Source organism: Hyalella azteca, unplaced genomic scaffold (assembly GCF_000764305.2).
Source record: "Hyalella azteca isolate HAZT.00-mixed unplaced genomic scaffold, Hazt_2.0.2 contig6498, whole genome shotgun sequence".
Lineage (NCBI taxonomy): Eukaryota > Metazoa > Arthropoda > Malacostraca > Amphipoda > Hyalellidae > Hyalella > Hyalella azteca.
The window spans coordinates 116,523-142,275 of NW_025936659.1; the positions used below are offsets into that span (position 1 = coordinate 116,523).

Consider the following 25,753-nt stretch of genomic DNA (forward strand, 5'->3'; position numbering starts at 1 on the left):
GTTGAACTAGTATATAGTTCAACAATGGATCAGATCATTCGCTGAATATAATGAATATACCCGTGGTATATTTAGAAGCAAGTCAAAGATCAAGATATACGCGATTTATATTTTTTTTGCCAGTTAACTTCAAGCAGGGTAGCCCAGTGGTTACAGTTCAGCTGAGTACCAAGATTGGCGCAGAGAGGCGCGGGTTCGATCCCAGCTCTGTGCGCCAGTTTCTGGTCAGAATCGGCAAGGAGGCCGGGCGGTTAAGCACATCAGAATTGTAGCAGTGAGTTGCGCGTTCGAGACTGCAAAATGCTGTGAGTGTTCTGCGATGTTAAGAATCGGCGACAGGCTTACGGCCTAATAAACGCTGAAACCGCTATTTCATTTCAAGCAATCAATGACAACTATAGTCTAGATAGATTAGACAACCCCGCAACAGGCCATGGTCCTATTTCATCAGTGCCGACACTTATATTCTATTCTAGTTACTCTATGAACGCAGCTCATTCTGTAATTCTGTGGTCAATTTCATACCTATAATTTTTTGGTACAAGAACCTGCCCTTGATACTAGATTGCATTGATGTGTACCTCTTGCTCTGGGACAATTCTCCGGCCGGACTTGCGGCTCGTCTCATAGAGTCGTGAACATAAAATATCTCTCATACTATGGATCGCAGCTCGATAAACTTTTATTATTTTTCGAATTCGCATTCGTTTTCAACTTATACGATCGTACCGGCCAAAAAAAGTTCCTGAACTACTGAGCAAATATGATCAAAATTGGTATGTAAATACCGAATCACCTAACGCTTATGTTTGGCTCGTCGCAATTCTTCCCGTTTTCGCATTCATCTGCGAGTCATTCGGCCATTCCTAGAAACGACCCTTATGTATGCGGCCGATTGTCAAACGTGTAGGTACATGAGCGTACTTGTAAGCCTCAACGAGGTCCACATCCAGACTGGATGTGGACCTCGTAACTCGACTGGGGAGCCTCGACCTCGTAACGTAACTTCGACTGGGGAGCTCCTTAATCGCTGACCTTTCTTCATAAGACTTGCACTCCAAGTCTGAAATTATCTTTGTTGCACGTCTCTGAACACTCCCAACTAAATTTTTATCCTTTTCAGTTTAGGTGGCCAAACGGCGTTTCCATCTAGGTGCGGGTTCTGGCAGCAACAAACAACAAATTCATCGATTCTGCATCTCGGTACTCGTAGGAGCGTTTGATCAGTCCAGCCGTTTATTGGATTTATTGACGAGAATCTAGTCTACAGACAGCATGAAGCTTGTCTCACGGCAATGGTATCAGGAGCTCGCTGTGGCTGTAGTACTATCTCACAGCAGTGCCTGAGTCCACGTGGTTGCATGCAGTTGAACTAAAAACTATCGTGGCTGACTGTGACCGGGCGGTCACACGACGATACAAAATATCCTAAAACTTTAGTTCATAACCGTTCGGTGTGAAATAACTTTGGTCCGTTGTACACACGACCAATTTTGATACAAAAATGAACGGGAGAGGAATGTATTGGCATGATGAACAATTTAAAGTCATAGCCACCGCAAGCTCGCGTGAGCATTCTTAAAGATAGTCTGACCACATTCAGCAGAACCTAATCACGTCATGAGCGGATTTACAAGATAACTGGTCCCGCTTCTCTACCATCCCGCTGCCCATGAGGTTGGACCAAGTTCCCAGTTTCTTATCGGTCGAGAGTCTGAGCAACGCGGGCAGATAGGGCCTGCTGATGATATGCCCTAACTTAACTTGAGGTGTTTAATCCGAGGTGGTTGACATGCGGCGCTATTTCTTAAAGCACTTCATAAGCTCATTGGCTCCCTAGCTTGCTTACTTACAGAAAATATGAAATGGATTGCGTACTTGGGCGGTACTGGCCCAGAGCATGCATTTTAATAGCAGCAAAATGCAATAATACAAGAATTTCCCTAAATAAAGCTTTATTTGACAATCATGGAAATAATTAGAGACACATGGCAGCGTCATTCCAAATTTAAATGTCACGCATTTAATGAACATAAAAACATTACTTTACTTATCCATAGGCGTTAGTTTTATGAAATCCCTCCTACCTCACTTGAAATTTCTACAAGATTGCCAAAAAAACATAATACATTATTTAAGGAATCTCATAAATTTATCAACAAGTAAAAGAATGTCGCCCTTTATAGTCTGAAAAATTCTAAACATAGATACTACCTACAAACAGACTAGTAAAACTAACAAAAATAAGACAGAACTAAGATCTAATACGTGAGCATTATGAAAGCACTTAAAATTAATTTAAACTGTACACGTGCGGCTGTGTACAATGACACGCTGTCATTCAACGTTTAGAAGGAATTGGTGCACGAGTCATTTAGTTGACCACAGAATGGTTGAAGCAATACTTAGCCTTAATCATTTCTTGAAAGGATGTTCAGAATTCGAGTCTTCTGACATGTGAAATTGTGTCGATGAAAAATCAACCACGTCTTGTGAATCGCTCATTGTTGAAAATCCTGAAAAATACACCAACTGAAACAGCCACATGAAAATTTAATGACATTTATAGATAACCCCCTGCCATTACAAAACAAACACCATTAGTAACCTGGTTCAGACCCATGTCTACGTCCACATACCTACATGCAATCCTCATCTTATCGGGTCATTATCTGATCAGGAAATTAAATTTGTACAGGCGGAATTATGAAGCGCTAGAAAACGGTAAGGATAGGGTTACACTTAACAATAGCTATTTAACTTTCGTCAGTAAATGTGAATTATACTCCAGCTAGCAAGTTAGCCCGGTATTGATTGTGATCATACATGCAACGTTAGAATCCCTTTATTATGAATCCCATTAAAAGAATAATAATAAAGAATTTTGATAAAAAAGACCAGTTCAAACCAAAATTTTAAATGGAACATAGAACTCTTACTCAACTCCAGTAACAAAGAGCAATAAAACTTTTTATTTGTTTTCTAAACTAAAAAAATTGTGGAAATATACCTACATTTGTTTTTATTTACGGGTGTAAGCAGGGCTTACTTCAATATATACCCATAGCTGGTAATTCATTCAAGTAGTCATGAATTAAATGAACACATGACCCAGTAATAAAAAGAAAGTAGCATTTAAATTAAATCAATCTACAGTAAACACACATTCCTCACCACAATATTCAACAGTCATCAAATTATTTAACATATAACATTTAAAATCATTCTACTCTAGTCACCTGTGTTTGAGTCTTCCCCAATTTGCATGCTGTTTTCCCGACTACAGCTCCGTGATGCATTCTCTTTGTTGCTGCTCATCAGCATGCTTAAATGGCGATTTTTCTTTCGGTCCTGCAAAATAAATTTTTATTAATGTTTGTGATAGGCACAATCTTCTGTTCCATAAATTTTCCATTCAAATTACAAAAACCTTTGGTGTTACTTTAGATTAAACGCATCAAAAAAAAAAGTTTTTTTAATTATATGTTATTTGGGGTGTAGATTAAGAATCTGAAATCCGTTTTTGGCGATCGGCATCGGAAATTTTAATGGAAACTGTTCCTAACTGGACCTAACGTGCGAGGTTTTCGTTGATCGGCTAGGTTTTTTCTATGTTTGGAGTCCGTCCGGCGGCCGGAAAAACCTAGCCAATAGGTTTTTTTCTGTGTTTGGAGTCCGTCCGGCGGCCGGAAAAAGCTAGCCAATCAACGAGAACCTCGCAAGTTAGGTCCAGTTAGGAACAGGTTCCATTAAATATTTCCGATGCCGACCGCCAAAAACTGATTTCAGATTCTTAATCTACACCCCAAAAAACATATAATTAAAAAATAAAAACACCTTTTTTTGGATGCACTTAATCTGAAGTATTACCAAAACTTTTCCATCCTACAAATATGACTTAACATTTCCAGACTTTCTTCAAAACAAAATGCAGCTATGATAGATGAGAATGTCAATAATTTCTCTGCACATAACTGACATAAGTCAGATGTACATTATAGTAAGAATTCCAAATACATTTTATGGTAATACTTTAAAGCCAACTTGTTACTGCAAAATTGATTTGCAATTATATATTAACATGAAAAATATATATAGATACATATGAATGGATCCTGCAATGTTCATCATGAAATTGATTCTCTTAAATTTTGCCTAGTACAGCATATTCCAAAAATTTGCCATGCTAAAAATTACAATTGTTTCAGAAATTCTGACAGCAGATAAATGATGCTCGCTTCACATGAGAAACTCACCTCTGATATGACAGGTACCCATTTATATATTTTCATTGTAGTGTCAGTTATTGTCATCCATCTTTTCTCCCTGAAATGCAATAATTAATAAAGGCATTTCAAATGTTCAGATATATTTGAATTCATTTTCAATACATTTTTTTATAAAACAGAAATTGTCCTAGTTTCAGTAGACAAAATTTTTTGTTATGTTTTGTTAAATTAAGTCAAGACTCACCATCTTCTAACTTTGTCAACTGCTTGCATAGGCCGTTTAGTATCGTCTTTTCCTCGAGATCGAGTCTCAGCACGTAGGGTTCTAGACATCAGCATATTGGCTGGTCAAGTGTTGCTGAAAAGCTGTGGAGAAAACAGCCAATAATCATAAAAAATGTAAAATGATATAAAAAAATTATCATAGCTTACCAGAAATACAAAGCCATAGCTGTCATTTAGGAGTCTGTCATGATTAATTAAAATTGAATACCTTCTAATTATCTCACTGGTGCAAAGTGCAAACGGCTGTTTGAATAGTACTCAAATGCCTTTTTAGCCAAAAAAACACTAAGTTGGCAAGTTTGAGAAAATGAAAATGTTTTCAGTACAATTTGCACTGCCAAATTCACTAATTTTAGTATAAGGGTAAATGTTCTTAATCCAATGGTGCAATTATGCAGTCAAAAAGTGATTTTGCAAATTAGCTATGACATTATTAAACAGGTTTCATCAAGATTTGTAATAATCAATATTGATAACAACTGAGATCTTAGAAGCTCTAAGAATTCATTTGCCACTATACATTTAACATTTTTCCTCCAAAAGATAGTCCCCAGAAGTCAGAACATCAACTCTGGTATATGGTTCAAGTTATATATATGTATATGCCCAGTGGATAAGCAGAGTTATTTAGGCTCTTATACTTCATTTTAATTTCCTCACTAACTCAAGATTTAAACTAATACCTTACACCATAAAACGGGGTAATAAGGAATGGTTTTGAGTGTTTTTTTGTTAATAACTTACCACAAAACATTTCATAAACAAGTTTGGGCTCATTTTTAAGGCCTTTGTAAGGGCTATTGTATGGCATCTCCAAAAAATTCCATATGCTATTTGTAATATGCCAGATGCAAAATAAAAGCATCCTTAATTACCTCTGGGAACGGGCCAGGTAATTAGGAACACTTGAAATAAAACTTAATTTTAAAACGTTTAAAAAATGCAGAGTGAACTTGTCTATTACTATCAGTACTCTGAAGTCCTCCTCTTCTTTTGTACATGTAGATATGTACATGTAGAATATATGACATTTCCTGTGATTTTTGTGTGTTTTTCCTTTATTCATACAATATTACTATATCCATACAATGCCGTATTATTGATATGGTATTACCATATCCATGGACATGCCATTGAGCATTGACAACAACCTTATCCACTGCAAGCTTCATATCAGCAGCCATATAGCAATTCTTCTGTATCTGCTGTAAGCTTACAGGATGGCTTGTAATTTTGCCACATTTTAACTGGGTTAAGTGAATTCACTATAACAAAAAAGATTGTAAAAAACATTCCTGGAACAGAAATGAATATTCTAGTGACAACTATCATAATTTTCAGAGAACTTATAAACCATAGTTTAGGTTAATTACTTTTCATTCTATGTTGCCCAGTGCACAATCTATCTATGACATTCTTTGCACAATTTTGTAATGACTGTCAACTGATGATGCATTAATTTTTTTATTAGGTGAAATTTGTTTGCCAGGTGAGGTAAATGTAATCAAATTTCTTTATTGTTAATTGATTTTTTCATTAACTGGAGTCTGGAGCCTTAGCTAACTGAGGTTCTACACTAAATCCTTCATTACCCTGCGGGTGTTCCAGCTGTCCCTTATTACCCCATCTGGGAAATGGCTGACATTTTTGGAGGGGATGAGCAACGCAAATTCTGTGTCACGTTTTTAAGCCAACACCTGTGTTCAACTTCGATGCAAGTAAAATTTTTTAATATGGCAAATATTTTATTTTTTGTTATGGATCTTAGCAGAGGTACTCTTCCAAAATTTTACTCTCACAATTTTTTTCAGAGAGTTTTTAGAGACTAATCAGATGCTTATACAAGTTCCTAGATGCAGAAGTGATGAAGCAGTTGTTTGTTGCTGTCGTGTGCCCGAATCTAGGGTCGATCTGTCGTGTGCCCAATTTGAAAAAATTTAATAGAGAATGTTCAAAGACATGCAACCAGGATAATTCCAGGATTGAAGGGCAAGTTCTATGAAGAAAGAATAAAGATTATGAAGCTTCCAAGCCTCAGTTATCAACGTCTGCATGGGGACCTGATTGAAGTACACAAGTATACTCATGGTTCATACAAGATCCTCAAAGGATTACTAGAATTTGAAACAAGAACCAACACCAGGGGCCATTGCTATAAACTAAAAAAACTGTGCTGCAACTTCTCCATGCGCCAACATTTCTTTTTACTTCAAATCACCAACATATGGAAGTGGAACAGCCTCCCCAATGACATTGTATTGTTGGTGCTCTATGTATGTTAGTATGTAGTACACATTCAAGAACAGACTACTAGATAAATCTATGAAAAAATATATTTTCAGTTTTGAAATGCCTAGCACCATATCAAACCCCATGGTCAGGAAGATATGCCAGGTGTGCGGGAATTTATTTTGTCATTTTAACAACCTGCGCAGTGCGCCGTACTACGTTGGTGAAAAAATGCGCTGTGCGCCGTACTTTAGAAAGCTAAAATAGTTCTACTATTTTAGTCGACAATATATACGCAAGTATATTGACTACGCGAGTTGAACTTATAATAATAAAATGTAAGACATGTCCAGGTTACTTCTGACTCTTCTTGTTGTCTGCCTTGTCGGATACGGAACGTACGGTAATCGTAAACTGCGGCTGTTATACATACGAAATGTAAACAGACGGTGTTCAGTGTTGCCATATGACTTTGGAGAAAATTTCTTCTAAAATAAAGATGGACGGGATTGCGCAAACACGTGCGCAAAGATAATCAATTTTCATTACACTGCGCCAACTGTGCACAGCAATAGCTTAAAAAAAGTGAAAATGCGCGGGAAAATTCACCGAAAACATACATCATCCTGAGTGTGGATCAAACCTGGTGGAAGTTGAGTACTGAGTAGCTATCTCAAACTATTGTCAGACCTCAGTCATGAAAAAATCCGGTCAAATGACACGATTTTAGATCTTCTCTGAACAAGGCACAAAAAGGAAAAGAATCGGTGACAGGCCACATCCTGACGTCAGGCCTGCACTTCAGCACCAAGATGACAAGATCACTGTGTTTAGTGTGTTATGAGTTATGTTACCTATGTTATGATAAATTTTTCATAACTTGCTTTTTCAGTTTGTGCTACATTAGCCTATTAGGTACCTAGATAGGAAAAATGTAGAACTCCCTATACGTCACTATTTTTAGTTTGGCAACATTTATAATTTTTATATAGTTTGGTTGCTACAACAGTTCAACAAAATTTTGGCAGACTGTCCCAATTTTCCCTGCCCGTCCCTTATTACCCCGTTGCATGCATGGTATATGATAATGCTTATAGGAGTTATATCCATGTTCCATTGGCATTATGCTTTGCTGGTCTACTTATAGGACTCAAAGTACTACAAAATTGAACCTAAGAAGAGTCTAAAAAAAACTCTGTTTTGCCACTATGCGAGCCTATTGCAAGGCTGAGCACAATAATCATGGATACCATACCAGCATATCACACAATGCACATTGCACAAGACATGATTTTGGTTTAAGGGGACTGCCAGACTGGGGTCTGACCATCTGACTGTCTGAGACTCTGAGGAGCGTCTGGTGGGTTTTTGTATCTTGGTTATTTATGGATGGATCACTTTGAAACTTGGTAGAGTTGGTACACATAGGCCTATGAAAAACATAAATCTAAGACTTCTGTGTTCATGTAACTTTTTTGAAAAAAATGAAAGAAAACGTGAAATTCTTTAGAAATCGCCAAAGAAGAGGATACCTACTGGCTACTGTAGAGTGTAGGCTAGAAATTTATTTCATCCTAGGATTTTCAAGCTAGAAAGAACATTGCTACGCACTTCATTCGATGCGTAAAGACCATACCTATCGATTGGTGGTAGACTCGTAGCTATTAAAGAATTCTAATTTATGTGGGTGGGGGGAAGGTTTCTTTTAATTTTTAAATTTATATCTCCCGTTTGTCAGAATAGAATCCAAACTATAACAAAATTACAAAAAAGCTATAACCAATCTCTAGATCTTTTTTTTTGCAAATCGAACGGTATATCTAATATCTATCAATGTTGTAAGCCAAAATCCAGCGGACAGTGGATCCTCGAAATATTTTTTGTTTACACACACACACGCCAAGCGTTTTCGAGCTGGCTGCCTCCCGTAGACCCGTACGGCAGGAATAGACAAGGAATCGGTTAGGTGCATCGGTGCACCAAACATAGGTCGTAGGAATGGAAGGGTAATATACATGTACATATATACATTATTTAATGCAGGTTTCATTGAAGACCAGAGAGTATTTCTTATTGACAATTTTCTTATTGTTTTTCTCTATTAGGCGAATTAGGCGCTTGATAGGAACTGAAAAGTCAAATATCAGGTTTCCAAGGGACAAATGTCCCTTGGAATAAAATAAAATGTCCCTTGGAAACCTGATATTTGACTTTTCAGTTCCTATCAAGAGCCTAATTCGCCGAATAGAGAAAAACAATAAGAAAATTGTCAATAAGAAATACTCTCTGGTCTTCAATGAAACCTGCATTAAAGAAAATCTTCTGCCAAACTACACCAATATATACATTATGTATACATATATACATTCCTTCAAATTTTTAAACATTTTCTTACCTTAGGCTTATATTATCTGAATTGATTTTTTGAGTACAAGAATTGCAATGGAATCTCGTTACAGTTTCTCCTCTTTCAGTTTCCATTTGATTGATCTACATTCTAGGCTACAACTTAATTAAAAGCTGGCGCACACTTGGTGCGTCTCTGAAAATAGAAGTTACTGCTAGATATTTTCTACTGATTCAGACACTTGAACAGACTTGTAATATCTCTGTTTAGCATACTGTACATAATTTGCGTACGGCGATCGCAATCAACCATCGTCAGTACTGAGGTTTTTCAAAGGGCAATAGCAAATGAAACAAGAAAAAAAGTGGTTTCATGTTCAATGTCCACAAAAATATTGTTCCTAACAACCAACAAGGTAGCTCAAAAATCTCTACATGGTTACATTTCTGAATCTCGCTATTTCTTCATTTGAACCACAATGCGTTCAATTACGCAATAAATTCAATTAGCAAAGTCAAGCAATGAGCACCAAATGGAAGACATATTTTGTAATAAATCACCAGAACAAGTAAACATGAGTAAGTAACGTAAGTAAGTATGCAATTCAAAGCAAGCAGTGAATAGCAAATGAGGAAGAGATAGATCCTCATTACTGTAGTTAATGAACTTTACTAAAATAGCAGAGACAGATAAAACGAGATGTGCCGTAAAATGTTCTGCACGACTCTTGAGTACATAATACAATAACAATACAATTTGTGCGTTCAAGATGATACATGCAAGCACTGTTAAGTTGTGCTAGACAAGCACAAATTTTTGTTTGAACGTGAATATAAGGCTGGCATCCATATTCCATACGAAAAAAATTATTGAATTGATCTTTGGCTATCGGGTTTCTTGAAAATTGAATGGAATTATCTCTTATTGGAGGTTTTCCATACGTAATACAGTGAAATTTAAATTCATTGACACTACGGATTTCAAAGGTGTACACTTGGCATGAGCACGGTAAGATGGAAGTATAATAAGAAAAAGTAAACTGAATTCTCAGCCACGATTTCCAGCTACTTTGAAAGGTTACATGCTCGCCACAGCAAGTAAACTTAAATAACTTACTCTAACACGATCGCTTCAAATTTCATCTGGCTTTAATGGCAAACAGCGATCGGCATCCACCTACGGAACTTCAGTTTCAACATACTGAAGCACAGAACGTATCCCAGAACAGCTAAGCTGCTAGATGAACAGTTTTTCACATTACCAACCACAGTAAAGCCAGTTAACTCCCATTTGGCGCGCAATAATTATTGTGGAGTTCTTAACGTAAATTTTAAGAGTTTCATCTCTGTATCATGGAATCATGGTGGATGATTAAATAGCTTAAAACTGAGTCGTGATGAAACGACTATTTTAGCTAACAGCGAGGCAAAAACATTTGAAACACGCACCACAAGTGCCGGAAAACAACGGCATTTTTGTTCACTCGTTCGCAACATGATACAAACTGGCTTGGACCTCAAGAAACGCACAAAGAACAAGATTCATTGCTAAACCTTAGTGAAATTTGAGTGAAGTCAGCGAACAAGCGAAATAGTTGTTCAAATAGCAATTTCATAAAGACTTTACACGCGAGATAACCAGCACAATTCGGCCGAAAGGAAAAATAAATAAATGTGAGTATCAGAAGGAGGGAGAAAATAAATAATTAGGACACTTAGTAATTGTCCCAATTAAGGCACGCAGATGACATATCAAATGTCATCTGCGAAATGAAATGAAAAAAATTAAAATGTCTCATTCCAATATACGTCTCTAAAATAGATCGGAATAAAGTTACAGCAACAAGAATTAACAAATTCACGCGCTGAAAGATGAGGTCATATATAACAAGGGCGACGGACAACAAATTGATTCATCCCTCAAAGGTTTTATAGATCCGTTATACAAACTGTGTCAATCAACGATCGATGAAATGCAACCTGCCTCGTACAAACATTCAGTTCTTAAATCAGTCTAAGCTGTAATTGATCATGAAGGAATGTAGTCTCGCGACACAATATCACAGTTAACAGTAGCACTACTGATCGCGTGAGCTGATATCAAAGAATTGGACACACTTTACACCAAATCAAGTATTCGGAAATGGGCAAGGAATGATAATGTAACCAAGTAACCCGAAATAAGTATGAGAAACCTTACAAAGAAAACGTTAAAAAAATTAAGAGTCAGCCTCATGAAGCAATCAAAAATATTGAGAAAAAACACATAAATTCACAGAGCATATGGTAGCGTTGTGAAAAGTATGAATTTTAGTCAAACGGAAAAAAATCACATCATAGATGGAGGAACATAAGTTAATAGGATCTACCAGGAAGCCACAAAACAGGTTAAAATAAATACAACCCCAAGAAGCAACAATATAAGATCCTTTTTTTAGCAAGGATGCTGCGTCATTTGACTAGCTACAAAACAACTAGTAATATTTATTAAGCATCAGAAATGATCAATTAGGCTCCATTCGTAGGTGCGCAAATAACACAAACTGACTTATAATCAAGACCTAACTGCAACCCAATAATACGAGTATCGTGTACAAGAAAATCAAAAGGCATGCAATTTCAACAGACTGAATAAGCAGTCTACGCTGAGCTGCAAGAGTACTGTCAGGTTTCTTTTATATATTCTTCACTCACAAGTGAATAGGTAATAGAAATTCTTACACGAGACATGAAGACAGTTACTTGAATTATTCAACTGATGCCATGCTAATAGAAAACATGCACAGCTACTGAACCTTTGACTACAATTGAACCACAAGGTCTCTTTACCAAAAAGGCTTTCAGACATTCTTATAGCTAAAAGCAGAATAACATAGTAGGCACTCCGTATATAAGGTACCTCGTTAGCGTCCTACATTCCGAAGAGATCACTTAAAGTAATTATTTGACTATTGAATATGAGCATCTCCAGTTATGGCTAATACGTGACAAGATGGCTAAGGAAACTATCATCGATGGACACATTAAGATGTGTCCATCATTAGTTAACTAGAATAATTAAGTAAGCCACTTTGAACAGCATATGTATTAAGAAGCACAGAATATCTTCTGAAAGAAGGCTGATAAATATCAGAAATGTGTTCTCATTTACACCTAGACATATTCAAACCTCATTTATTGAGGTTACTGTGGAGGAGGTTGCGTCGACACAGATTCATTGGAATATATTCTTAGCTAGCAGCCTAAGGCACAAGGCAATTCGGTCTTTTAAAGGCAATGACTGAGCGATGATTTTTTACATGCTACTACTTAAAGGAAAAGAAATCTAGGAAAAAAACTCATTACAATATAAGGGATCTTCAAGAGTCGGCGCAATTGGAACATGATGAAGGGCAACGAAAAGTTTGACACACAAGTTCCATCAAAAGTGCTGTTCCAATGATTTGAAGTTGTGAGCGAATCGTATTCCAATAGTGAATTAAATTTAATCTGCAAAACATGCACTTAGAATAGAAAAGCATGATAATGTCAACAAAAACAGACATATACGGAGAAAAAATATACCAGTGAATTTTTTGGAAATCGTAGAAAGTTAGGTAGTGTTATTCATTACAAAGTAAATCCTACGTATTTTTGAGGTAGTTATTTGAATCATCATTCTTTTTCTGGATCAACAGAACCATTAGGCACCTGAAGCGATCGTTTGTCTTTATCACATGACTCAAAAGAAAGATACAGGGATTCCTCCTGAATTTCAGCTCTTTCCTGCTTTTTGATGGTTAATCCTTCACTATTATTCTTGCTACAACCACTGGCAACGGGAGTTTCCTCATTATGGCAGCGTTTTGCCTCACGGTTAGCAGCAGGGGTGAGGGTAGTGTCATGAGAGGGCCGCGTCTCTTTTGCGGCGTCGGCTTTCAGCGAGATGGTAGATCTCCTGCGCAGAAGATGCTGCCCAAACTGAAACAAATAGTTCAGTATTATAAAAACTATTGAAATTTTTCCTTATAGATGAGGAAAAAACACTGGATGTGTCAATTTGTTAAAATGATGTTTGGCGTAATGTTTTAACCCAGGTAAAGAAATTTTGAAATACGAACAAAATAATTTCATCAATATGATAACCCATTTAAGAATAATTGTTGAGCAAACACCGAAACGGTGGTTTGCTAGATACTTTATCAAGTGCACAAAAATAAGTAGATATTATGAATAATAATAAAAGATAATAGCTCACAGGAGATTGCTGCACTTCTGTACTGAACGAAAGAGCGCGAGGCTTGAGAGTGGAGTTCAAAACAGGAGTATCGTCCTCACCAGCCGCCGCGCAAGACTGAGGCGTCTCAAGAATTGTTTCAATCCGGTCCTTGTTAAGAGATGGCGTCGAAAAAGATGCTAAGTTTGGGGTTGATTGTATTTTTGTCAAGCTAGGAGGGATGACGCGCCTTTTTCGATCTGACTGCAGAAACTTGCGGAAAAGTTCATTGGAGTCTGGAGCTTGGTCTTCAGTGTTGTCTAGGAAGCTAGACTTGGGCGTCGAGAAGATAAGGGTGGAGTCACTTCCTCTCTCACCATTGACAGATGAAAAAAGCTTTTCATTGACGGCTGCTAAAAGCATGTCTGGCGAGTTTTTAATTTCTTTGGCGAGTTTTACAGGGGACCTTTTCTTTAGCTTATCTCTGAATAGCAGCTGCGGCAAGGGTCCCTGGCCGCTCGCAGTGTTATTGTTGATATTGCAAGGTGGCGACTGCCAAGCTTCGCTATCCCATCGACTGCTGAGAAAAATAATAAACGAGAGTTGTAAATATAGAATTGACATTAAAATCCAATCATAATGACGACATTTAATTTCAATGTAAGGCTATAACAGTGATTTCCGCTAACCAAGGCTTACTATTACGATAACAGAAAACATTTCCCTCACCCCTTGACGGCATCCGAGTCACTGTACTCGACGTCAGTGTCATCTTCACTGCCATGGACGCTTTTGAAGCGCTGTCTGAGCGTGGCAGCGAGCGCAGCGCGATACGCATCACCGCTGTTGGTCTCCACTGCGGTCTTCTTGACACTGGGTGAACGACTGCTCAGATAAGTTCAGGAGTACTGAGAAAACTGAGTGCAATTTTTTCAATACCATAGCCACGGTACAAAAAGATATAACCAAACAAGTGAAAAATATTACAATAAGAATTTTATGCGTTAGTTTAGAAGCAAGATCTGAACTTCTGAAATATTATTTCACAAGTTCAGACAAAATATTTCAACACCGATGGTCCAATGAGAGAAATGAAACTAATTTTAAAACAGACATGGGAGTTTTACTAGTGAAAATACGATTCGTTTTCACAATTCTGACTCAACTTGAAAACCAAGACCCATTTGTTTTTTACTGAAGTATAACCGAGATATGGATTTGCCATAGCCAAAGGTTTATTTCGCAATGCAATGCGGCTTTGTACAAGGAATAATGTTGTCATGTTGATGTTAAATTTTATGAAGGAACATATCCTCACCGTTGCACTTTCTTGAGCTTTGCACCGCCACCTTTTATGGCATTAACGACGCTAGACCAAGAGCCTGGCTCATCCTTAGGTGTGGTGCTGACCTCAGTTTTGCTCAGCTGTCCCTGCTTGCTCTTGAGCAGCTCATGCAGGCTACCACCTGCTACACTCTTAACACCTGCAGCAAGAGGAGTTGGGGGCAAGGGTGGTGGTGGGGGTGGAGGAGCAATTGGTGTAGGGGGAGGAGGAGGAGGGGGAGGTACCACCGAGGGACGTCGAGTACCAGTTGGGGAAGACGGGGGAGTGGTAGGAGGCTTGTGTTTCTGCTGCATAATTTGGCTGATGGTTAATTTGAGCTGTTCTAGCTGACTCTCCAAGGACTTGATCTTCTCAAGAGCTGAAGGGTCAGTGAAAGGTAAGGCTGACTCAAGATTGCTTTCTCTCTGCTGTGCTTCATGGAAGCCATGCTCAGTCCTGCGACCATGCCTCCGCTTGATCTGAGACTTGCGGCGATTGATTTTCCCTGCAATTAAAACAAAATTTTAACCAAAAATTTTTAAATGAGTTTTTTTCACAAAAGTTGACTTTCATTTTCAGGAAACCACTTCCAATTTCACTTGTCTATACTACATATTTGAACTGACGACAGATATGGACTCCAGAACGTTTTCTTCTAATAAAATGTGGTAAATTTTGGTACTCTTTCTTTGGTTAATTTATTTGGAAACTGAAGGTATTTTATACTAGATTGAAAACATTGATACCTGAACTCTCACCAACTGCCATGCTGTGAGCACTGGTAATGCTCTGACGGTCTCCCTCTGTGTCATCATCCAGCTGTTCATTGTCCACACAACTCGAGGTGTCACTGTCAAAGTAATGAGCTGTACTGAAGCCAGACTCATTGCTCTCTCTGGACAAGTTTGTCATTCCTTCCGCGCGAAGGAGTTGGTGCCTGAAAAAGGACCATGAATATATTTCATTTGTTCTCATTTGAAAAATAAAGCACACAAATTAAACAGTAAAGTTATTTGCAACCAGTGTTCAATCCTCGAAGTACTTAGATACTTCTATTTCTTTATAATGTTGTGAGCAACAATAGCATGAATAGGAACGTTTGCAGCACTTGGAAATTGATGTATGCATTAATTATTTGTTGAAGGCCTTAACAATGTATTATCAGGAGGGCAGTACCTGCTCTGCTCCAATGCAGCTGGCTTGATTGATAGAGGTTGCCTGTTGCTGGATGGAGCAGTACGCACTGACCGAACACTGCCTTCAAACAGCGAGTCATTGGATGTGCTCAGGCTGTTCAGAGAAACAAACCTGCAAAAAAGTGTAATGTGATATTTTGAGTGCTACCAGGCAGTTGAATGTCATGTCAGAATTGGAAGTAATTAGAGATTAATTGATGAAGTTAACAAGCTGATTCAAGACACGTCATGTTAGAATGCAAAATAATCAGTCCACACAGAATATACAATAGGACTTCACTGGTATACTTTAAATCAGTGGTTCCCAAAGTGGGTGATATCGCCCCCCTAGGGGCGGTGAAAAGATTTTGGGGGGACGGTAAGGAAGAAGAGGGTGGTGGGGGGGCGATAGGGGGGCGGTAGTCCGAAGTCAATGTCAGAAGTTCGAACGTTTGTTTGACAATTTGTACACAACACGTGCAGCACATAACTCCCAGCAATGGTTTTTTTCACCCAGATCTGTTTTTTAAGCTCTTCTGGGTTTACGTCTCAGACAAATTAACGGCCGGACTGGGGGCCGGTCTCACGGCCAATTTCCAAATTCAATGATCAAGGAATATCTCTTAAACTAATAATTTAACTCGATGAAACTTTGTACACGTATTCATTAGGACCTAACGATAATGTTTTACTTGTGAAAATTGTTAGAATTTTGACATTTGTTTTTGCCAAAGTTATACATTTTTGCTGAAATTCACAGTGATCAAGTAATTTCTTACAAACTACTGAACAGCGAACGAAATTTTGAATTTACAGTCCTAACTACCAAATGGTAATGTTTAGCTCATGAAAGTTTTTTTGATTGTGCCTTCATTCGCGAGTCTTTTTTTTCATTTCACCTTCATTCATGATTTAAACAGCAATATGTGCTTAAATTCATAGTAATCAAGAAATTTTTTCCAAAATACTGAACAGATTTGAACGAAACTTAGTATTTAAATACCTAACCTCAGCAACGGTGATGTTTACAATTTTTTTGTTTTGCCTTCGTTTGCAAGTTATAGCTACGGCTATACGTATAAGGCTCTTGGTTAAACCGGCCAGTAGAGAAGCCGGTCGTTCCTCCTATATCTGTATAACTCTTGAATGAAAGCAAAATAGAAAAATTGTCACAAGCTAAACATCACCGTTGAGAGGTTAGGTATTTATATACAAAGTTTCTTTGAAATCTGTTTTGTAATTTAGAAGAAATTTCTTGATCGCCGCTAATTTAAGTGACAAATTACCCGGCGATACGGGCCAAATGTAAGGAAGTGTGAAATCAAGAAGGACGGTGAAATGAAAAAAACTCGCAAACGAAGGTAAAACTGAAAAAAATTATAAGCTAAAAAACTACCGTACGGTAGTTAGGAATGTATATTCAAAATTTCATTCAAATCTGTTCAATAGTTTGGAAGAAATTCTTTGATTACTGCGAATTTTGAACTGTTTCGCAATATACGCGTAACTCACAAATGAAGGTGAAATTAAAAAAAAATTACAAGCTAAACATCACTGTTAGGTTCTGATGAATACGTGTTCAAAGTTTCATAGAGCTGCGTTCATTAGGGTGGGAGATATTACTTGATAATTGAATTTGGAGATTGGTCGTGAGACCGGCCACGAGTCCGGCCGTAAATTCGCCCGCGACATCCTAGGTTTCTAGTGCTGAAACAGTTAAAACAGCTGAGAAATATATTGGTTCACTAAATAGGGTTCTATTTGTGAAATACACATTTGTTTTTAACCTCTATCTTTGGAAATTGCAGCGTACTAAATTTCAAGAAAGAGGCGTATGTCTGGGAGGCACTAGAAATTCGCTAGGGAGCCAAAAGCGGGTGCCAGCCTGAAAGTTTGGGAACCACTGCTTTAAATGAAGATAATCTAGCTTAGAAATTGATAACCAAGAGCTAACTTCAGGACCTAAAAATAAATGGACAAGTAAGATAATATTTCTAAGATGAGTCAGTACCTTAGATATGGACGCTGCACAGGAGCTAGGGGGAGAAGCGATCCCAGAAATCGTACAAATGTAAAGCATCGTCGGCGGCGTCTCTTTTCAAGAGGCTCGTCTTCTGGGGATGTTGAGGCTCCAGAGGAGAAAACTTGCCACTGCCATTAACCAATTGAAATTCAGACTTTGGTAGTCTGCTTTATGAACATGAAATATTAAGAACTCCCATTGAAATAACATTATGTATTCATTCACACCCAAGGGTCAAAAAAATGGGCAAAAAATATTTGCTGAAGCCGTATATTAAAATATTGCTCTAATTCAGGAATCATTGTTCATACTATAAGTCTTTTATGAGGATCCATATTTATGAAAATACAAAAATTATTTTTAAAATATACAGGATGTGAGAAGAATGTTAAACACTATTTTATTTCTTTTTATTTTCTTTTTATTTCATTTGAAATTATGAATATAAATGCCCTCATACCATCCTATAACTTACAATGTAATTAACTTCTTTATAGCAAATTTAATTGGGTATTTTACAGAATACATACCTGCTCATGGAATTGAGTGAAAGTTTGCTCTGATAAACAGAGTCGAACAAGCCACCAAGAGACTTCACTAACATCAGTAATCAAAACTTCTACAGCACCTCGAGCTCCTCTTGTCACAATGCACAAGTAATAAAAGATGCCATCACGAATTACTCGAATAATAGAAGGACCCGTAGAGCCAACTGATCTCTTCTCTGAATCCCGCCTTGAGTTGGATGTTTTAACAGCAACGAATAAATTGTGAACACTTTCATGACTGGTCCCAGAATGATTTTCTGAGAGGTGGCTATCATTTTCAGAACTGGGAAGATCATGATTCTGATCCTTAAAATTATTCTTAGTGTGAACCATGACGAGAGTTTCCTGCAAATCAGTTCTTATTCAACATGTCTTTTTTACACATTTTTATATTTACTAATACTTCTCAACATTGGCACTGAGTATCATGATGAAATGAAATGAACCTGTAGAATATAAAATGCTTCATTGTAAAATCAACATCTTCAGAATTATCAGATAGCTGAAAACATGATAATATAGAATATTTAATTACTAACACATAAGCCAGGCTGCCTTGTCATCAAAATGTGAAGAAAGAATTTGGAAAGAATCTGTTCTGATAACAATCATCAAAATGTCTGAAAGTTGTAGGTAATGTACTCAATCTTTCCATTAAATTGTGACTCCAAGGTGTCATGGCATAACCCTTGAAATGTGAAGAGATTCATTCCTGATCATAGTAGTTCAAACTTCATATCTTATTGGAACCTGGAAACATCAGAAAAAGCCCTGACCATTTGCAGGCAGGATTATCAAATTTTTCAAATAAGACCAACCACAAATACAAATAATAGCAATGCATTGTGGAAATATATACAATTATTATTAGTTATTTATAAACAATTAGCTGACATCCTACACTTCAACATTTCAACTAGTACCTACTGTATATTAATTAGAACTGTGCTAATACACAAATAAAATTTTACCCTCCTTCCTATTCACAAAAATGCATTAATGGAACATTTTCCAATTATCTTTTAGTCAGTTCCAAAGTAAACAACACATTTTTCTTCATAAAAAAATTTGACTATAAGAAAGGCCACTAATTTTTAATTATTTATTGCTGTGCCATTATTTTGGGGGTATTGCTCCAGGTAGGTATAGGAAATTATCTAGGATCTATAGTTAGCATCATTAAATAAGTTTTAGAACATGAAATAAATTGTATCTAATGAGAGTGCTAGCTTTTTCTACTTACAATGTATTTCTTCATCAAACAGCATGATAAGGAATGGGTGGGGTAAATTGGGAGTCCTCTGTCATGGCGCAAAAACGTTATAGTAGCAAAACTAATTGAAATATTGCAAAACTAAAAATAGTGTCATAAACTTCAACATTTTTCCTACCCATTTAGCACATAAAGGAAGTTAAGAAATCATACATTTACTTAGTCTAAAAAATAAAAAATAAAACTATAAAATGATATTTTGGAAAATTACTTTTGCTAAGGTCTGTAGTAAAAAAAATATTCCCTGTATTATAACATTTTACTTGAAAGAAACTTGCAGGCAGGTGTTGCCTTAAAACTTTATTGACAGAATTTGCATAACTCAATCCAAAAAAATGGCAGCCATTTCAGCAAGATTGCTATGGAAATGCTATGCAGCTGCTGATATCATATGAAGCTTGCAGTGGACAAGGTTGTTGTCATTGGCACAAAAACTTTATTTTTTTTGGGGGGGGGGGTTCTAAAATGTTAGGTACTATAGGACAGAAAAAATAGTTTTTGTCAGTGAAAAATGGATATGGTAATATCATCAATAGAGGAAAAACATGTACAAATCCTAGAAAATGTCATTTAGTCTACATCTACCGTAAAATGGGGTTACTTTGACCAGCGGGGTAACTTTGACAACTTTTCGTTTTTTTAACAAAAACCCCCAAAACTCAAAAACGATTCGACGTAGAAAAATTTTGTCAATGGCCATCAAAGGCCTAATACTGAGGCTACGTAACACAATAGAAAGATTTAAAAAGTTTGCATAAGTAATAGGTTAAAAAATTAAAAATGTGACCGATGAAAAAGAGCTATTATTTAAAGCCTGTTTTAAAGTTTTTTATTTTTTAAAGTTTTTTTAAAGCCCCTCCAATTTTTTTATTTTTTGGTAAAATAACTCCAGGTTTCGATGCATTGTAATAGAACTCTTCTAGTTACATATGCAAAAGACAAATTTTAGAAAAGTGTCATTGTTTGCAAATGGGGGGTGCCGCCCCCCAATGGGGTAACTTTGACCACCTAATGGCAGCCGTGACCTGGTAACATTGACTGGCTTGGAAATTAAGTTAAAATTACCATAGGTACCTATATAACATATTTTATGTTTGATACACCTATTAATGTTTTTTTCTTCATGTTTCAGACTCTACAGAGTCTTATATATGGTAATTTTAACTTAATTTCCAAACCGGTTGAGCTGGGGTAACAAAGACCATCACTTTTTTTTAAATTACATCAAAACTATGAGAGGCAGGAGCCAGCAATTTATGGTGAGTAAAGCTAGAGTACAGACCTGTATTTTGCATGTTTCAATTTAAGTTTAACTTATCTAGTAAAAAAATGGCATCATTTTGAACAAAAAAAGTGGTCAAAGTTACCCCAGTTTACGGTACATCATTTACAATTTTACATGTAAGGAAGAGGGCTTTGGAGTACGGTTGGTAATGGACGAGTACACTCTGCAATCTGCATGCTTCGAACATTTCAAAATTTAGTTTTATTTCATGTGCCCTGGACTGCCTTGTTCCCAGGAGTAATTTGGGATGCTTTTCTCTTTGCTTCTGACTCCTTATGAATAGCATATGGAATTTTTTCAGAAGTGTTATACAATAGCCCTCAGCCAGTCAGCCATGCAGAGGCCTTTAAAATGAGCCCAAATTTGTTTATGAAATGTTTCATGGTAAGTAGTTATTAACAAAAAACTTTCAAAATCGTCCCTTATTACCCTGTTTGACAGTATATAAAACACATTGTATGAACTAGGAAGCAAGGTTGTTGCTTGATTTGACATGATCAGCTAGGCTCAAAATGTTGTCACTATTATTAAGGATTTCTTGCTAGTTGCTAGCTGTAGCTTAGCCATCAAATTCAAAATTTCTTGCCAAAAAATAATTAAGAAAAAAAGTATAGATAAGCAAATGCATCTGTGATTCTCTCATCACCCAATCATTGAAAAAGTGGTAAGGAAAAAAAATTTTCATCAATTAAGTCAAAAAATATTTAAAACCATCATAAATCATATACGTACATGTTAATTAACTTAAACTGATTATATTGTTAAGACTATTTAATACAACCATTTCAGACTTTTCACTTCAGACACTTCATTACAACTGCAAATAGTCTGAAATAGAGAGATTGCAGGCTGATTGCCAGTCTGCCAGATGAATCTTCTTGAATTGGCTCCTCTCATTTAGTTACTTTAGCTACGGTACTGCTTAGTTATACTTGAACTAATAATTTTGATTGAATTTACAGGTAAGGTTTTAGGTATAAAACACTTGGCATAAGTGACAATTGAGCGTATTGATATGACTTGCAGTCTTGCACTGCAAGTCATATCAGTATAATAATATTGTTGTGGGAAGCCCATTCAGTGATACTGCAAGGAAGTAGGATTTCCTACTAGGGGTCCTGCAACCCCCCTCTCCTGAGATGCAATGTCATGTCTCATGTGAAATTAAAGTATGAAATTAAATCAAAAGTATGTATCAATTTCAGTGCTGACATCATAGTAAACTGCTCACTATTTGATATGCATCACTAACTTAATCACATTAAAGTTAATGTAACTGATATTTTTTATGGATTAGTGCACTCCTTAGGTTTAACATGTTACCGGTAATCTTTCTTTTATTTTCAGACTGGGTAAAGCAGGCAACTTGAAAATACCATTATACGATGTTATACACCTCCGTGCCTATGTTTTGTGCTTGTTCTTTTCTTCTCTGTTCACTGTATATACCTAGTTCTTTTTGTTGTATTGTTCAATAAATTGTTAAATAAACACAAGGAAAATTCTAATAAAGAGGTGGTTTGGGATGGTTGTAGGGGAGGTGGAGATCATCACCAATTCCTTGTTTTCTTGACACCCTTGCAGCAAACACCCTCAGGCCCAAAACGTGGCTGGTAGCACAATAAATATAGTTCTACAACAATATCAATAGCTGCATAATCTGCATTGCATTGGCCACCACTACCAGAATCCAGTATTCAATAATAATATATATTTAAAAATTACTTTGTAAAGACAACACTTCTGAAAATCCAGTGTCTCCAATGTAAAGCATGTACAATGAATTTCTAATTTTAATTTTGACTCGTAAAAAAATTAATTTTTAAATTATTTTAATACATAAAAGAAATATACTTTCAAATTATTTATTCTGTCAATTGATTCATGCATTGTCTCCTACTTCACGCAAGTCTGCAAATTTCAGATAGATTTGAGTCATTGGAAAGTTAGAAGTGTGTCAAATATCGATTATAAGATTTGTAGCAGACAAAATTAATTTTTTAAATTTTGTTAATATTGAAAAAAATGTTAATTTTTGAAACTATTCATTCTGTCAATTGATTCATGCATTATCTTCAACTTTACGCAAGTGTGCAAAATTACAGATTGATTGCAGAGGTAGAAGTGTGTTAAAAATTGATTAGCTATAAGATTTGTAGCAGACAGACAGACAGACAAACAAACAACAAGAAGTGAAGTTAAGAGAAGTGTTGTAAAAACAATGTAGTTGTAGCAGACATTCAGCCAAGTCCATCATACATGATTCTGCTCCCTTAACCCTTTACCGCCAAATCGGACTTGCAAGTCGCCTTTAAAAAAACACCGGTTTTTTAATCATTTCTTGTTTTCTTTCATTTTTCGAAAAACTCTCTCACAAAAACAAAAAGTTTTAGATTTATTTTTTACATTACATTACACTAAGTTTCAAAGTTACCTGTCCGTAAATAACCGAAATAAAATTTCCAATTTCTTGTGGAAATTTTATTTCGGTTATTTACAGACGGATCACTTTGAAACTTGGTACACATATGTAAAAGATAAATCTAAGACTTTTTTTGTGTGAATTTAAAAAAAAAATGAAAGAAAATGTGAAATTCTTAGAAAACAGCCAAAAAGAGGGTACTGTAGAAATCTATCTCCTAGGATTTTCAAGCTACAACATCAAGAAGGACGAGACGCATATCATTTAATGCGTAAGGACCATATCGATTGGTCCTTGTTGTTTTTCAAAATTCTAGTTTTTGTGGCTGAGGTGGGCATTTTTCAAAAAAATTGTGATTTCCCCCTCACCCTTCCAAATTCCTCCCCCACTTTTTTCAAAATATTTTCAAAACTATAACGAAATTGAAAAAAGCTACAACTAATCTTTAGATCTTTTATTTGCAAATCGAAGGGTATATCTCTCATTGCTCTAGCTTAAAAACTCTAAGAGGAGATAGGTTTGCAGTGACAATAACTCAATAAGTGTGGATGTTCAGTAGAGCGCGGCAAAGTCCCAAGCACCTCAAAATAGGCATTCAAGGTGGCACGGATAGAAGACTAGACGTTACTGGAGCTGAAATTCAGTCAAGGATGGTGGGAACGACTGCATGACCACATGACTCGGCTTGGCATGAGGCTGAGCCCATGAGCACCATCCCACACGACAGCAGCCGAGCCAGGTAACTAAAGATCAGCATCTTCAGATCGTCTATTTATGTGCCCGGCCAGTAATTTTTGGCCATATTAAATGTGAAAGAACTCACCCAGCTCCCACCCTTAACCCTTTTCTGAACTGTTGTAAAGGCATAAATCAATGTACAGAGATGATTTTGGTCCCACTGGATAGCAGGTTAGAATGACAGCTGGTGAGACTAAAAACCGGAAAAGTGAAATTTGCGATTTTTGACCAGGAAATTCAGGCAGTAAAGGGTTAAACAGAATCTGCAGTGGTGTGCATCTTGTTGAACTCTTATTGGTTTGGTGGGAGTGCACTTAGTGCAGCTGTGCACCACCAATTGTCTGTGCACCACCAATTGTGTGCACCAATAAGCCCTGAATCGAATGCCTTGCATCTCTCCGGAGTCCGGACATCCACCAATCAGCCGTGCACCACTCGGTTCTGTCCTCTTCTGGCCTTGACAGCCATCTGCCGACTGCCGTGCACCACCAGGCTCAGGCTGCAGATCGAATCTGACTTCTGGGCATTGTTAAATTACGTAATTTTACGTTCAATGCATCTGAGGTTAGGTTTCAGATAGCATAGTTCTGTTCCAAAATTTATCGTCCTTTGACAAGTGGCCAATCGACCAAGGGCTGGTTTGACCCACGGCCTAGTCTTACGCTTATGGCTTACCTAGTCTACCTAGATATCACACTCAGGATGATGTATGTTTTCAGTGAATTTTCCCGCGCATTTTCACTTTTTTTAAGCTATTGCTGTGCACAGTTGGCGCAATGTAATGAAAATTGATTCTCTTCGCGCACGTGTTTGCGCAATCCCTGCCATCAATTCTACGTCGCGCTGCCGCGCACAAGCAGTTTGTGGAGAAACAGACGTAATACTCACATTACTCAGTACAGTATGCCTTTAATTATCTTTCAATAATATATGATTTTTCTTGATACGGAAATTTGGTGAATGAGAAATTTAGAAATTTATTTTAGAAGAAATTTTCTCCAAAGTCATATGGCAACACTGAACACCATCTGTTTACATTTCGTATGTATAATAGCCGCAGTTTACGATTACCGTACGTTCCGTATCCGACAAGGCGGACAAGTGGAAGAGTCAGAAGTAACCCGGCATGGTGGCAGGGAATTATTGTGAGTACTTATCGGTCCACCGCCATGCGTCGGTCTTAACCCTTAGCAAGGCCCCATGCCCTTGGCCCTTGGGCCCCTCTTGCAAGTTGTAATGGTCTAAACTCAACAGTTCGACCCCATCCCCATGGTCTCATCATAACTCCCTTTAGAAATATGTGGAGTTTCGAAATTGATAGTAATAAATCAATAAATATATATTATTTGAACTGGGAAATTCCTTAGTTACTTACGTTGGTTCCACAATGATATCAATGACGTAAAAAATTACAATGACATTGGTTAAGCCTCACTGCCTCAGCCATGATTCTAGCTTTGCTAAGTCCTTACACTCTTACCTCGTAATTCATGATGTTAGAACTTCAATATTCAAATGTTGAATATCTGTCAAGTGTCAATATCACAATCAAGATTATTTCACAATCAGAAATATGTTATAATATCACAATCGAAAATATTATTCACAAATAACCATCCATTTCAATGCCGAACTGGACTCCCATCTTCACGCTAGCCATATGTTTACATACGTCACAAAC

General features: G+C 36.9%; 2 protein-coding genes across 6 annotated transcripts in view; both read right to left on the minus strand.

Annotated features, from left to right (window-relative positions):
* Positions 1-1,938: 1,938 nt before the first annotated feature.
* On the minus strand, positions 1,939-8,456 carry LOC108675892 (B-cell CLL/lymphoma 7 protein family member A). 2 transcript variants are annotated; one of them, XM_018163939.2, is made up of 5 exons: positions 8,380-8,456; positions 4,474-4,595; positions 4,257-4,326; positions 3,240-3,351; positions 1,939-2,516 (listed from the first exon to the last, which is right to left on the minus strand). In XM_018163939.2, exons 2-5 carry the CDS (start codon positions 4,566-4,568, stop codon positions 2,416-2,418), a joined length of 378 nt encoding a protein of 125 aa, XP_018019428.1. In that variant the 5' UTR covers positions 4,569-4,595; positions 8,380-8,456; the 3' UTR covers positions 1,939-2,415. The 2 variants fall into 2 exon arrangements, with proteins under 2 accessions (XP_018019428.1, XP_018019429.1); XM_018163940.2 differs by lacking the exon at positions 8,380-8,456 and adding an exon at positions 5,259-5,288.
* Positions 8,457-9,450: 994 nt separating this feature from the next.
* The window catches only part of LOC108675901, a 17,725-nt gene continuing 1,422 nt past the window's right edge, over positions 9,451-25,753 (minus strand). The window contains exons 2-9 of one of the 4 annotated variants that reach the window (XM_047880869.1): positions 18,337-18,800; positions 17,795-17,934; positions 15,785-15,916; positions 15,355-15,545; positions 14,603-15,113; positions 14,014-14,169; positions 13,327-13,864; positions 9,451-13,049 (exon numbers count right to left, since the gene is read on the minus strand). In XM_047880869.1, the coding sequence (XP_047736825.1) occupies positions 12,744-13,049; positions 13,327-13,864; positions 14,014-14,169; positions 14,603-15,113; positions 15,355-15,545; positions 15,785-15,916; positions 17,795-17,934; positions 18,337-18,687 (2,325 nt within the window). In that variant the 5' untranslated portion in view covers positions 18,688-18,800 and the 3' untranslated portion in view covers positions 9,451-12,743. Of the gene's footprint in view, positions 13,050-13,326; positions 13,865-14,013; positions 14,170-14,602; positions 15,114-15,354; positions 15,546-15,784; positions 15,917-17,794; positions 17,935-18,336; positions 18,803-25,753 lie in introns of those variants that run through there. The other 3 variants (XM_018163957.2, XM_018163956.2, XM_018163955.2) reach the window with 3 other exon arrangements.

Coding starts and splice junctions, on each gene's coding strand:
- LOC108675892 (XM_018163939.2), bottom strand. CDS start 4,568: ATGCTGATGTCTAGAACCCTACGTGCTGAGACTCGATCTCGAGGAAAA. Junction 4,327..4,473: donor GTTGACAAAGTTAGAAGATG/GTGAGTCTTGAC, acceptor ATTGCATTTCAG/GGAGAAAAGATGGATGACAA. Junction 3,352..4,256: donor GGGTACCTGTCATATCAGAG/GTGAGTTTCTCA, acceptor TTTATTTTGCAG/GACCGAAAGAAAAATCGCCA.